At 30.1% G+C, this 15,387-nt stretch overlaps 1 protein-coding gene across 2 annotated transcripts; it reads right to left on the minus strand.

The window, feature by feature from the left end:
• Positions 1-1,963: 1,963 nt before the first annotated feature.
• On the minus strand, positions 1,964-6,189 carry LOC130825963 (uncharacterized). Of its 2 annotated transcripts, none has more exons than XM_057691420.1 (7): positions 6,008-6,189; positions 5,857-5,895; positions 5,719-5,772; positions 5,584-5,637; positions 2,579-2,632; positions 2,405-2,511; positions 1,964-2,282 (listed from the first exon to the last, which is right to left on the minus strand). In XM_057691420.1, exons 1-7 carry the CDS (start codon positions 6,044-6,046, stop codon positions 2,234-2,236), a joined length of 396 nt encoding a protein of 131 aa, XP_057547403.1. In that variant the 5' UTR covers positions 6,047-6,189; the 3' UTR covers positions 1,964-2,233. The 2 variants fall into 2 exon arrangements, with proteins under 2 accessions (XP_057547403.1, XP_057547402.1); XM_057691419.1 differs by having other exon boundaries at positions 2,440-2,511; positions 6,008-6,183.
• Between the last annotated feature and the right edge of the window lie 9,198 nt (positions 6,190-15,387).

A 15,387-nucleotide genomic window follows, 5' to 3' on the forward strand; every position in this document is an offset into this window, starting at 1 on the left:
AAAGATTGGATGATTCTTAATCAAAGTTTTTAAAATCATGATGTCCAAATCTGAATAATTTTTATTCAATATAAAAAAATATATTATACGACTTTGAAAATTAAAAAATCAAAAAAAAATCACATTATTATCATGAGGGCTCTAAGTTAGTACTTTTTAAAGATAATTATTGAGTGTTGGGTTTTATCGGAGCAAGTTATTGGACGTAGTGATCAAGTTTTAATGGGTTTAATATGATTTTGTAGGCATTTCTCTAATCAAAAATCAAAATGCACAACAAACCCTTACCTCTGGGAGCTCTAACATGTTTTGAATGTTATAGTAACGTCTCTTTTTTTTTGACAAAAAATTATAGGAATGTCTCTCATCTTATAACTCAGATTTTCTCTCGTAATAGTTGAAAATTATCATCAATTAAATAAAATTTCACTTAATTATGCATTTTTCTTTACATTAGAAATTGCATATGATAAAATAAATGAAAAGCAACTTTGGCAAGAAAAAAGAAGTGTTTTAGGACATGTTCTCTTCGTCTGATCTTATTGGATCTGATCTGAATTTACTAAAGTCTGATCTGGTCTGATTCAGTCTGATCTGATCTGAATCTTTCTGATCTGGTCTGGTCTGATCTGATCTGGTCTGATCTGATCTGGTCTGGTCTGATCTGATCTGGTCTGATCTGATCTGGTCTGGTCTGATCTGGTCTGGTCTGATCTGATCTGGTCTGGTCTGATTTGATCTGGTCTGATCTGATTTGATTTGGTTTCATTGAGTTTGTTATTAATAATAGTAGTTAAGGTATTATTATTATTATTATTATTATTATTATTATTATTATTATTATTATTATTATTATTTATTTTTTAAATTTTTTCTTATTATTATTATTATTATTATTATTATTATTATTATTATTATTATTATTATTATTATTATTTATTATTGTTATTATTATTATTATTATTATTATTATTATTATTATTATTATTATTATTATTATTATTATTATTATTATCATTATCATTATCATTATCATTATCATTATTATTATTATTATTACATACTACATAGTTTCTCCATCTAATAATATATATTACATTATAAAAATTAAACATGAAAAACTACGATGTTTCTGCTTCTCTTCGAATTGATGCCCAAATATCGTTGACTATATTTAGTTGAATTCTATAATAATAATAATAATAATAATAATAATAATAATAATAATGGTATGGTTTGATCTGATCTGATCTGGTCTGGTCTGGTCTGATCTGGTCTGGTCTGATCTGATCTGGTTTGGTCTGATCTGTTCTGATCTGGTCTGGTCTGATCTGAAACTTTCTGATCTGATCTGAATAGTTCTGATCTGATCTGATCTGGTCTGATTTCCAATAAGAATAAGTAATAAGTCAAAAAAATAAGTTGAAGAGAACACCTTCTTACTTACAAAGCATTCACAGGATATCTATAGATAAAAATTTGAATTATATTGTTGTATGAAGTACTTGGAGGAAATGCAGATATGACTTGTCTATTGCCTTTCCTTAAAATCTGACTTAATACAGGAACACTAGATAGTTAACTATGATTATTATTCCCAAAGTAGTAGAGTTCTCGCCCTCAAAGATATGTTTTTTTTTTTATAATTATTCATTACCACCCGATACCATCTTTTTAAAAAGTAATAAATAATAATGAATTTTATAAAAAAATAGAAAGATCAGAATAGGCAAAACTGATCATATACTAAAAGTAGTTTTTCTAAGCTAAATGATATTAAATTTTCATTACCATTTCTACCATCTAATACTAACTACCAAATGGTTTGTTAGAGTACATAAAAGGTTCTCAATTGAGATACAACAGTTTTACTGATGAGATACAGCATTCAACTGTCATGGTCATCAACCCAGTATCCTGTATTAAGTAGGAGTCCGAAGAGGAAAAGGTAGCGGACCGATCATGCAACATTGAACTATCACTATAAGAAATACATAGAACACACGTGCTATAAACGATACTAAACCATAGTAATTTGCAAGTTGCAACTAATCTGAAATACAATTACAGGCTCTAACAGGAAATCAGTTTAATGGTTTGACATCCACTTTATCGATCTCTACAGACGAATGATGAATTTCTGTGTCATTCTCTTCGCCTGTAGACTCTTCTGCGGTTGCTTTGTCGTTTGAGCTTTGAGATTCATTAGCATCAGCTTCAATGGCTTCGCCATTTACTTTGTCACCAGTACTTCTTCCGGTATCCTGTGAAGGATCTTGCAGCTGCATAACATTCACAAAATCGCCAAACAAATTATAAGCTTTGTGATTCTGAATTTTGGTTTTAGACAATGATTCTTGTCATTCCATTGGTGTGGGATTTGAGAAAAAACATCAAGTAACACCTTTGTTCGGATTGTCTAAAATATTTGATACTAACCCCCAGGTTTCGCAAACTAGCATTCACGTCTTCCTGTTGCTGCTGGAGTGTCGTTCTCAGTCCTGAAAATTCCTAAAAGCGCGAAGGGAGAAATTTAAGCAAAGAAAAGGTATTTGAAGCAGAAAATATGAATACTTACTGAGCGAAGTTGATCCACTTCGATATTCAAAGATTTTTGGAGTTCAACCAGTTCCTGAAAACAGAGATAAGCATTGTAATAATGCACTCATGCATTGGACCGAATAGCCAACTGATCTAAGTTGTATACAAGCGTAGATAAGGCACAGAAATCGGAACAAAAGCTTTCAATAAACAAGGAGTTGAAGTATCTCATGTAAAACTGTAACGAACAAAGCAAGGCTTGGACCCGATTACCCATCATCAAACGATACCAGAGATGTGTGGAAGAGACAAATGGAGGAATGGAACATGTAGAACATAACAGGTAATTTAAAAAAGAAATATTATTGTAACCGAAATGAAAAGAGAATCAAGAAAATTTGTATTAGCCTTATGATGTGAACTGCCACTCGAAAGCAGTAATCCATCAATGACACAAAGTCTCTCTCTCTCTCTCTCTCGTAAACTATTTCCTGTTCTTTTCTTTCGTTCTATCCTTTTGTTTCTTGATTACTTCTCCTTTTCAAGGCAGGCTCTGCTCTCATCCACTCGCTCTTGCAAGTCATCAACAATCCCAACGTTTATCCAATAAGTACCCCCTGAAGGCCTGAACCATTACACTTGGTATTAGAACCACACATTCCTGGAAACTGGCCCCACTCATAGTGCAAAAATGCGATAAGCGTTAAACACCATGACAGGATCACAAAATACTGGCCGGAACCATGAGATATCCTTGAACCGGCCTAAAATGCAGTCTTTTTACACCTTGATAATGCGGGTAATATCGGGTAAATTTGAAAACCTTTACGATGCGACCTTGTTTTTGCACTAAGCCCCTGCTCAAATTCAGAAATCAAAACAGTCAGGATGCTATCAACATTCCCAGGAAGTGACCGTGAGAACCTAGGTAGAAATAAAAAATTGGCAGATGGACTACTGAAGCTTAAGGGGAGTGGGACGTATAGCGGAAACAGGAAGGATCCCATGGCAGATTTGACTATGAAGGAGGATAGTTCAGATTTGAGAGTAGGACCGAAAACAATTGGAGGCAAAAGACAATAGACTAGTGTTCACTGGTATTACGGGACAGATGACTTGTGAGAAAGGAGAAATATTTCACCTTTTATGATTCAACGAGGACAAGATTCAGTCAGCCATGGTGGGACTGAAGAGAGACGCAATCTGGTAACAATTGGTGAATCAACAGAACCCGATGAGAAGGTGTGTGAAGCTGAAGAGCCTCTTTCGTTGCCAATTTCTACCAATCAAAGAAGGGTCGTTGTATGCATGGTAATTAGGTTTGGTGGCGGAATATCATTGGAGACTTGTTGAGGCCACTACTCCATTTGAGCAAGCAGCCATATTTCGCAATTCCTTCAATAAAGGTAGATATAAGGACAAACGTCAGGCTGATGAACCAGAAGGCCCTCGAACATACTATGGATATTTGATAATAGCCAAAAGTAAATAAAAACTCTTCCATCCAAAATTGAAAATTGAAGCCCACCAAAATTGCACATTGTAACCTTATCTTCATCATCAATTCATTACAAAACAAGTCACTCAAACTTTCTCTCTGCACGAACTCCTCCTCTTATCCTCCCTTCATACCAAACTCACCTTAACCCAAGTAAGAAAGAGAAATTAGACGGCTCTCAAACGTCGGTTTTTCAGGAGACGAATTCTAGCTTTGTCTCCAATGTGATGGGAAGTGGCATCATTGTCCTAACTCCCCATTATAGATCGAGTGTCATATTGTCTCAAAAGGAAGAAGATAATGAGATCGAGGAGGGTGACTTGCGGGATAATGTTCAACCTAGTTCAAGCTGAAATATCACTCCATTCAGTCATTTGCTTCTTAGATCTGAAAACTATTAATCTTGTAAGAATAATTGAGGAAACCAGTGGTGTTGATGCTTGACAAAATGAAAAGGCAAATGCCGCCTCTCTCCACAACAAGGATTTTGGGTGCAGCACTTAAGAAACATGGGAAAGGGGAATGCAACAACATATTCCAGCAGTTGCAAGAAGTAGACATATGGGAAGATTTTTTCCCTCTTACAAACTTATATGTGATACTAGGAGTAATATGGATGTAAAAAATTAAGGATATTGTTGACAAACTGGAATTCTAAGGTGATGAATTTTCAATTAAATGGCACCATGATAGCTCGTAGAGGTCATCCTTGAGTTGAACCAAAATTTTCCTCAAAGCCAACTTGAGATTGAGTGGCTGATAAGGGTAATTCTTGAAGTTGGGAATATAAGGACTACCAACTAGCCTTATAACGTATCCTCGGTATCAAAAGGATGAGATTAAGTGGCTAATAAAGTCAGAAGGGAAATACTAGAAGTTGAGATCAGAACGACTTGCACTAGAACTTTCTTACTCTAGTTATTTTGGTCAAGAAAGATGGTTCTTAGTCAATAAGCATTTCAATTTTCAGCATAGATCACTCAACAAAGGAACAATTTTGAACAAGTATCAAGTATTTGTAATCAATGAATTGCATGACAAAATTAAAGAGGCAAAAGAGTTGACCATAGTGGATTTGAAGGTACGATTTCATCAATTTCAACTTAGAATAAGACATTCACAAAAAAACATTTCGCACTCACAAAGGATACAAAGAATTCAAAGTGATGCCCTTTAGGCTAAAGAATGCACCGGCTACATTTCAGTCCCTAATGCATGAGGTATTGGAACTCTTCCTTAGAAAAATTATTAGTGATTTTCCATATCTTGAACTATAGTAAAGACGAATTGTGCCATGAGGAACATTTGAGTGTCGTATTGACTCAATATCTTGTGCATTTAACAGATGTTTAGAGAACCCCAAAATACTTGGTAAGTTGGTATACAAAAATTAATCTCCTTTCACTACTGTCAGTTTGTCACTAAAACTTTCATAGCTCTCCTTAGTCTATGAAAAATCTTACATAATAAATGCTCAAAGAACTTTTTAGATGATGAAGAAAAAGAAGAAAAGTTCAAATATAAATCCAGATGAGAATGCTCACATTGCGATGGCTTTGAACTTGAGTATTTAACTTGGACCTCCAATTATGCAAATCCTATACCAAAAAATCAGATTATAGATTTTTTTTTTTAATGGGAAAACAATAATAATCATGTTTAGAACGGTAAAAATTCACCTGTTTTAAGCTCTGGATCCTACCCAATAATTCTGTTCTTGATTCATTCAACTCCTAACAAACCAAGAATAAGCAAAATTCAAAAAGAAGATCAATTTTTTCAATTACAGTGAAATTTATAAAAAGAAAAGAAAATACCGCAAATTTAGCTTGTGAAGGAGCCAAATTCTGTTGATGCTGGACGAAGTAAATAAAAACAGAAATTAGGGTTTTGCCACACACTAAAAATTATCCAAAATCAAAGTTAGAATCAAAGAATTTATGAAGAAAAAGAAGAAAGAAATATCACCGAGGAGTCAATAGGAGAAGTAGATTCGTGTTTCTCCATTTGAATGCAGGAATTTCAGAGGTTTATTGTACTGAATCTGAATATGTAAAACTGAAAAATAATAAAATACGGAAGAAAAATATTTTGGGAGAGGCGGGTATTTTATTTGAGATTTTTATTTTTATATTTTTCTTCCAAGTTTCTAAAATGACAAAATAAAAAAAAAGGATAAAAAATTTTTATATTTAAAGTCTCATATAAATTTTAGAAGTTTTATTATACCCCTAAAAAAAATAAAACAATGTTGTAAATGAGACAAAATAAATTCAAACTTTTGCAAGTATGTAAAGCTTACATTCGTTTAAGAGACGTACATTTCTATTGGTAATCGTCATCTTTGGTCATGGGTCCGTCTAACTAAACTTAGATTTTTTTTATTTTATTTATTTATTTTTTTTTCTGTAGACTCAAATTAACTAGATATCATATGACATGAATTTAGAGTTTAAATTTGATGCAAAACAAAGGACTGAATATGGCCTTTGTTATGCAATGATTATCGTTGATTCACAATCTTAATCAATAACGCATTCAGAAACCCAAAATACTTCACAAACAAACACTCAGGCACTCAAAACCGACCAAAAAGACAATTCTTGATTTTCAGATGTTGGTGACTGGTGACTTTTGTTTGCCTTGTATGATTAACCTAAGATAAGCACAATGCAAGGACGTTTAGGCCTTGATTGTGTGGTTCCCTTGAGAATCCGAGTTGCTATGTAACTCTTGAAACTCTCCGGCCAAAGTTGCTCCACAGCTTTGATGAAGTTTGCACAAAAACTTCTAAACAGAAAAATTCCTTTTTCTGAAATACCTCTCTATTACTTTCATTCAATCTGAAATACAAGTTGTTCGACGTTTATTACATGGGTGAGGCCCTCCTTATATAGAGTCCTCAACTACCTTAACGGCTCTATTAGCACGCGCCTCATTAAAAAGACACGTGCTATTACAAAACACTTAAAACAGAAACTAAAAACACTTAGAACAAATTCTGATGCAAATCAGTCGAGCAGCCCTCCTTTAGCTTATCTTCTAGGACTCCACGTGGATTGTTAGAATGGTTTTAGGATCTTGATAGAAAGCTCCTAGTATAGAGATTCCATTTCTACCCTTGGTGTAACAAGATACCATGAAACACGATCTGACTAAAGCGTGTTGGGTCAGCTGGTCAGAACAAGCTTACAATTGTGTTCTGTTCTGATCTGTACTACCGCTGAGTGGCTGACCTTCACAGCTAATTTCAGTGGGTTATCCATGATGTAAAGTGATGTTCTTGGGCCAAGGCATGAAGTTCCATGTACCAAGATTTTATTTCCACTTTATTCCAGTCCCTAGACGTACTGGTTTGGTCTCCACGTGTCGTACAAGGTGACCTGGTCGCTAGTTCGCTGCTGAGCTGTTCTGAAATCATAAGTTGTTCCCATTTCCATACTATTCCCATTTCCATGTGCGTGATGCTGTTGTGAGGCTCCTTTGGTATGTTTACTTGATGCCACCACATTTGCATCAAAAATGAGTTCAAATGAAGGGTATGTTTGGATCTTAATAAGTTTGTAATGGATTTAAAAAGTAATTATGTGTTGAATAAAGATGCACTTTGTATTGGTATTATTAACTTTGTTTCAAATTTAATAAAAAGGAAAATTATATAGGAGAACGAGATATAAACAAGTAGATGTATAAATAAAGGATTAAGATGAATAGAAAATATAAGTTTATAGATTAAATTAAAATAATAAATGAGTGAGATGATTGCCAACAAAAATATTAATTAATTAAATAAATTAAAATAAAAAGTAATGCAACATAAAAAAAATTAATTACAAAGAAACATTATTTTTTGAAAATTCCTCCGCAATGATAACCTCTTGTGTTTCTTGTGGCTATATAGCCTATAATGATAATAATATGCTTCACTCATGCGAGTCTCACTATTTTTCACTCTTTTATTTTGATGAATGATGAACCTATTTTCTTCGGTAGTGCTTGTTCTTTATGTTGCTACCATTTCTCATCACCAATTCATTTTCAATTTATATTTTTAACAATTAAATACATATTTACCATATTATTCTCCTATATTCTAATTACAACTTTTTGATTTGACACAAATTGAAAAAAAGATATAAGGTTGTAAGACCATACCGAAAGAGTGAGTAAGAAAAAAGTGATAATTTAATTTAGTCGAATTTCATGTTTGTGTGGGCATAGGTAAGAAAGAGAGCATATGATTTACTTATACTGAAAAGGGGTTAAGTACTAAAATCAATTGCTAATAGTAAAAGTTACTCTTAAAGTTTATAAAGTGATGTATACTCATCTTTTTTTCGATGTAAGACAACTCACATTTGTATAACAAATAGACATTATAGCCACTATAAGGATTACAGACCTTATTAGGAATGAACATCCAATCGCCCATTAATTAAGTTTAACCAACTATAAAGGCTCAACAACAAATCAAGCTCTGATACTAACAGAAGATTCGTAAATTTCATTAGGAATGAATATATAATTTTTTTTATGATCACTAAAAATATGTGTTTTTTCATCTTTTTAGTTGAACTTTAACTTAAATTTCTCGAGCTTTAAATTAATTAATTAATAATACTATTAACAACTTTGATTCACTGGTAAAACGCAAGAGTAAAATTCCAAAAACAAACTCTTAAGTTATGTATTACCTAACTTATTTTGTAAACTTAACTTAAATTTTTAATATTATGTTTGAAAATAATGATTTCATTTAGAAATATAAAATTGACTAAAATTTAGTATTTTTTAAATAAAATAAATATAAATTTGACTTGAGTCTATTCCACTATTATTTTAAAAGTAGTTAATATTTTTAATTTGAGAATGACTTTTCAAATTTTATCATTCACAAAATCACCATTAATATTTTAATAATTAAAATTTATAATAATTTAAAATGACTTCAGAAACAGACCCTAAAATTATTTTAATATAACTTGTATATTGTAATTTGAGCTAGTTGCTGGATCATTTAAGTTGATTTACTTTAGGGTCATTTGGGTAGATGAAAAGTAAAAAGTAACTATGCTATAAATTACTCTAACAAAAAGCATTATGGGTTGGTTTTCTGAAAAGAGAAATAAGGGTTTATTAAGGAAATTTATTAATTAAAAATACTTTAAAATTTTTAGAAATTAAAAAAGAGAAAAGAAAATTAAAGGAAAAGGAAAAAGGTTTCATGTAAAGATGTAAAACTTTATTATTGGAGTCTCCTAAAGTTTCCCTTATTTGTCAAATAAATGTTCACCAAATCTATAATAAGACCATCCTAAAATTAACATGTATCATTTTTAAAGCTTATCTAATTATTTTATTGTACGATTTATTTGATTATTTTTAAAGCTTATGTGATATCTTTAAAAGGCCTATGTGATAATTTTTATTTTACTATGTGATCAGTTTTAAAGCTTATGGAGATTATGTTTAGTGTTGGTGGTGGACTTAAAATAAAAATAATCACCTATGCCTTAAAAGTGATCACATATGCTTCAAAAGTGATCACATATGCCTCAAAAGTGATTAAATAGACTTCAAAAGTAATCACTTATAATAGTCACAGTGATCACACATGCTTTAAAAATGATCACATAAGCCTTAAAAGTAATCGCATATGTTTTAAAAGTAACCACATAAGCTTCAAATGTGATCACACAGTAAATTATTAATGATTACATAGGCCTTAAAAGTCATCACATAGGCCTTAAAAATGATTACATAGGTCGTAAAAGTAATCACATATGCTTAAAAATGAGCACATAGGCTTTGAAAGTAACCTCTTCCAATAGTAAAAAGAGATTACATTTGCTTTAAAAGTAATCACATAAGTCTTAAAGTGATCATATAACTGTGATCACATAAGGCTTAAAATTAATCACATAGTGGGCTGAACCATTTACCATGTCCTATATATAGGACGGCTACACAAGAGACTTCCTCATAAATGTTAGGTAAACGTGTTGGCCGGTTTAACTAACTGAAAGTATTAATTATTAACCTAGTTATTTAAACCAACCGTTTAGGAGATATTAGATAAAAATTAATTGTTGGTGTTGTTTGTAGATGTGCTCAAAACAAACATGAGGATCCGATGCTTTATCCAACCTTGTAATCAAATCCAATTAGACCAGACTTCTAAAATGAATTATCAATTTTGCATAAATCAATATGGACACAAAATCTGATTTTAAACCAATCCGAAATATTTAACCCAATATTAACCCAATAATCCAAATAAACACTTTTAATTAACCATCATTTTGTTACAGAAAAAAAATAAATAAATATAAAAATAAAAAAAAATTTAAAAAAAACCTACCTCAAATAACTTGATTACGAAATAAGGTGAAGAGGAAAGCATTAAAGTGAGATGCGGTGAGAATCGGGACCTAAATCCTGGGTCTTTTTTTAAGCCATGAAAGGCGCATAGCGTCGAGGGTTCCCCAGTCTTTTTTGACGCAATCATGATCGCTTCACCAATCACCATTAATTACTCTGTATTGCAAAGTTCATAATCATAAGCAATGCCCTTTAATAATATTTAGTCCTTTCAACTTCATAGTGGATTTACAACATTTCATTGATGGTAATGGTCAAAATTTTAAGAACTTTCACAACTTGTAAAAATATATTTCAATTTTTAACACCTATTTATAGTTTTCAATCACTTAGATTTCATAAAAACAAGAGATTTCATATATTAACAATTTTTTTTAAAAGTATAATTTATTAGTCAAACTAGTTCAGTTGGTGTCTTAAGATATGTCTTCCATAATAATTTATGTGATAACTTGAATTTAACTTCAAAAAGGATTGAAAGACTACTCATATCAACATGATGCATCAACTTTTCTAAGGAGCCCATTTGCTAAGAACTCCACAGTTAAACGTGCTTGGTGGGGAGCCGTTATAACAAACTCAAAATTCTTAATCTTAATCTTCTGATTAATTATTATGAATTTTCAATTCAAATATCTAATCCTTTGGTTACCTATTTCAAACCATCTTAAATTCCTAATCCTTTTTCAATTTTGTAATTTCTTTCAAATATTAAACATTAAAATATTATTTTGTTTCAAAACTTTTTATAAGCACTAAAATATTATTTTATTATTTTATAGTACGAAAAGTAAAATTTTATTATTATATTCACGGTTTTGTAAAACGTTACGTTTTAACTTTCTTCCTTAAACTAACATTACTATTTATTTTAACCTTATAATTTTGATTTAATTATTTTATACACAAAAATGAGTCGTATTTTTATTATTAACATTAAGTATAGTATAAGCAAAATTTTCTAAGTAAACTACATATTTTCATGATCAAATTTACTCATTATTTTAAAGTATATTCACTTGTACATACTAAAATAAAAATTTGATAAACTAAAATCCTTTCTATAGTAACTCATGATGTTCATCACTTACACAAGCTATCACCATTTCCTTATACAAGCTAACCTTCTTCTACACTTCAAATTCTTATACATTCACTTATACACTCCAAACTCTTACACATTCACTTACACACTACAACTCTTACACATTCGCTTACACACTCCAACTCTTACGCATTCACTTACACAATTTAAATCACTTACATAAGTTAACCTTCTTCTATACTCCTAACACTCTTTTTCATATAATCTAATGAATTACAAAATTTTTCAAACCCATTATAAATACCACCTTAGTCATGAGATCACTTACACCACCATCATCAAATCTTTCTAACATTCTTTCTTATATTTTCACTTCATTAAAATCTTACTATATTAATACCTTTATTATTAGTTGAAGAAATTCAAGAACATAGAGCATAGAATACTTTTTATTTAGCTTAAAACATCATCATTATGGAGCATTATTGGGTTATTACTTTGGGCATTTAGTGTATCGTTATTTTTGGAGTTTAGATTTAATTATTTTGGAAGTTTAGAAGATCATCATTATTTTGGGAGTTTGGATTAATCATCTTTGGAGCATTATTATCTATCTTGGAGGGTCTTATTTCTTATTATTTTCCTAATTAGTAGTTAGTACTAATCTTTGGTGTTATTAGTGTGGTATAACTTCCTACCCTACTCTTTTTGTGAAATTTTACATTATATTTACTTTATAATATGTAAAATATGAAATATGCTAATATATTATATTAGGAAGTTAGTTTAATGAAATTATGATCACTATTATATTCAGTATGTATATGCTAAAAGTATTTTTTAGTATGTTAATTTAATAATCTTTTTTGAACAAGTTTAGGAAGTTGGGTGCAAAATTATATTCTAGTGATATTAGGTATGATTCATGCTATAAACTAGTGCTAGTATGTTTATGAGTTATGTGTTACATTAGGAATGCTATTATATTTAAGATTTTTTTATGTTAGAACTTTAGTAATATGTTTATGTTAGCCTTCAAATTAGTTTATAAGGTAGTAAGTTATTTTATGAACTTATTTTTTTATTAAATATGGTTATATGAAGAATATTGTTATTATACTTTATTTTGAGATTTAAGTTTATCCTTAAGGTTATAGTAAATTTCTAAGTTATTGGATAAAGTTTTTATTTTTGTAAGTGGTTATGTTAATTATTTAAATCTACGATTTAGTATGATAAATTTAATTAAGTCGTTCTTTTTATGTGAAAAGGGCCCAAAACACTCATAGGCCACTCGACCAATATCATATAATAAAAATACAGAGTTTGATTTGTTTTATAACTATAATGTTGATTTTTGCAAATTTAATAAGTTTATTTATTTTTCTAAAACTTGAAATATTGAATTTTGGTGAACTTGTAGAATTTTGAAAATTTATCCCAATGATGCAATTTTAACTTGAATTTTAATTAAAATATTTGATTTTTTTGAAGAGAATAAAGTTTTATTTATTGTAAAGTTGAAAATGTTGATTTTGAGAACTTTATTAAAGAGAAATAGATTTTAGTAGTTACTTGTGGAAAATATTAATTTGGAGACTATTAATAGAATATTAAGTTATTAGTGTGAATTTAGCGAACTATTAAAAATAAAGTTATAAATAAAATTTAATGTGTAAAAATAATGAATGTATAAAGACATAAAAGTTAATTTTACGTTATGATTAAGAATTTTATTAAATAAAAGAGGTTATCACCTAAGTTGATCAAAGTTAACGTCAATGTCAAATTGTAGTAATAAAAATGTGATGTACTTTTGTGAATGAATATTGATTGAATGACCCTGATAGTAAGGTAATGTCGAACCATGGACCGACATGTAAAATCCCGTCGCCCGTGTTGACCGGCACGTAAAATGCGGTGTAAGACAGGGGGTTAGCTACCTATCTTGTAGAGCTCGAGCATAAATTGTATTGGAGGGGTGACGACTCCCACCACAGTTAGGGTTTAAGACTACGGTTCTCACCTAACCAAACCCTTACATATATTAGGTGTCATATTGATATGTTTGTTGATCAGTGATAAACTTTATTAGCGTTGATGCTATGATGCATGGTACGGTTATGAGTATTAACCAAATGAACTTACTTAAGTGTTAAGATTACCGAATTGTATAAGTGACAGTAACGTACTTCAGTCAGGATCGAGAATGGTATCTTAATGACTTAAAAGTATGGAACAGAAAAAGAATATGGTAAAAGTATACGGTGGTGTCAAATAATTATAAGTTTGTACTTAAATTATTATTTTGTAAATGTAGCGCATAATTTCCGTATTTTGAGTGGGATAGGAAGTGATGCTCGGCGTTAAGCGCTGACCGATTCAATCGGTTGTCATCCGTATCATGGATAACAACATTTTGCAGGATTTAGTTCAGGTTTCGATCAAGACCGCTGCAATTACTATTTATCGGGAACTTAGGTGATTTTTGTATCTTTATTGATAACTTGATGATGATGTATTTATTTCATTTTGAGCTATTAGATGTAATATTTTACTTTTGTTTTAGACATTTTCAGTTTTTATGATTTAAAGTTTTTAACAATTTGACATTTTGAGACTTCCGCAAAATTTTTGTATTAAACATTATTATTAAATTTTAATTATGTATTGAGATTGCTGCTCTTGTTACAGCCATTTTAGAATCGCTGACCAGATTAAAGTGTGCTGAAAAAACTTATGTTGATCTGTGAGGCTAGTCTACAGTCTTCATGGGTAGTCACCAACGATCTTAAATATATGCAAACATATATCTATCATTAGTGATACTGATGAATTCGTTCTAGCTATTTCTTAAGTATGTCAATTTTTGCTTAACTTAATGTTTAACGTTAGTTGTACAAGTCAAATATAAATATTCTCGAAAAATAGTTCATAGAGCATAGCAAAACATACTGTATTTTTAGGCTCTATTTATTTTATATTTTTTTTAATTTTAAGGTTTAAAAATAATTAAATTATATTAAAGCAAAAATATTAATACTATAATAAACTAAGATAGACTAATATTTAAGAATTATTAATTTTGGTTTGATGCATTTGACCACTTTACACATGCTATATTTAAAAATTACCTGAATGTTTTTTTAACAAAAATAAACCAATATTTAAGAACTAATGAAAATACTGTAATAACCTTTTCATTTTGCTTTATAAATATCATATACAAATGAAACTATATTTATAGATATTAAGACTCAAATATAGTTAAAAATTATAAAAATAAATAAACGTAACCAACAATATAAAACAAGATACATTTATGAGCTATTTCTGTAAGAGACCGTCTCACGATGAAACCACCTTAAAACAAAGAACTCATACGCTAATAGTTGTAATAGCTCACTCGAGCTACTCAACCCATATACTCCCTCTAATTTACTGAAAATGGGGCATTTGCTTTTCCATCTTATCAAGTGCACTTATTTAATGCTTTTTACTATACATAACAAAATATTATAAAAGTGGATATTAATGATTTTGCACTGAGATGAATCAAACAAAATCTCACTTACTATGTTTTAATTTATAAATAAAAAATAAAATACAAATTAAAAGTAACAAATGAATAGTATCAAAAAGTAAATATCACTTTTTCAGTGAATTGAAAGAAGTACTTTTAAAAAATGTCTCATGATAAGACCGTTTCTTTTTCAGTGAATTGAAAGAAGTACTTTTAAAAAATGTCTCATGATAAAACCGTTTCTTTTTCGGTGAATTGAAAGAAGTACTTTTAAAAAATGTCTCATGATAAGACCGTTTATAACACCGAAGAATTTCGTACATTTATTGGTGAGTAACAAACCCAAGAGAAAGGTTGTATTAATACTGACTAGTAATAAGGTGTACCAATTGGTAAAGC

Source organism: Amaranthus tricolor, chromosome 10, assembly GCF_026212465.1.
Source record: "Amaranthus tricolor cultivar Red isolate AtriRed21 chromosome 10, ASM2621246v1, whole genome shotgun sequence".
Lineage (NCBI taxonomy): Eukaryota > Viridiplantae > Streptophyta > Magnoliopsida > Caryophyllales > Amaranthaceae > Amaranthus > Amaranthus tricolor.

Excerpts from the sequence above, each read along its gene's own strand:
- LOC130825963 (XM_057691419.1), bottom strand. The coding sequence starts at position 6,046 with ATGGAGAAACACGAATCTACTTCTCCTATTGACTCCTCG. Across the intron at positions 5,773-5,856 it reads CTTCACAAGCTAAATTTGCG|GAGTTGAATGAATCAAGAAC; the intron begins GTATTTTCTTTT and ends TTGGTTTGTTAG. Across the intron at positions 5,638-5,718 it reads GGATCCAGAGCTTAAAACAG|GATTTGCATAATTGGAGGTC; the intron begins GTGAATTTTTAC and ends TTTTTGGTATAG.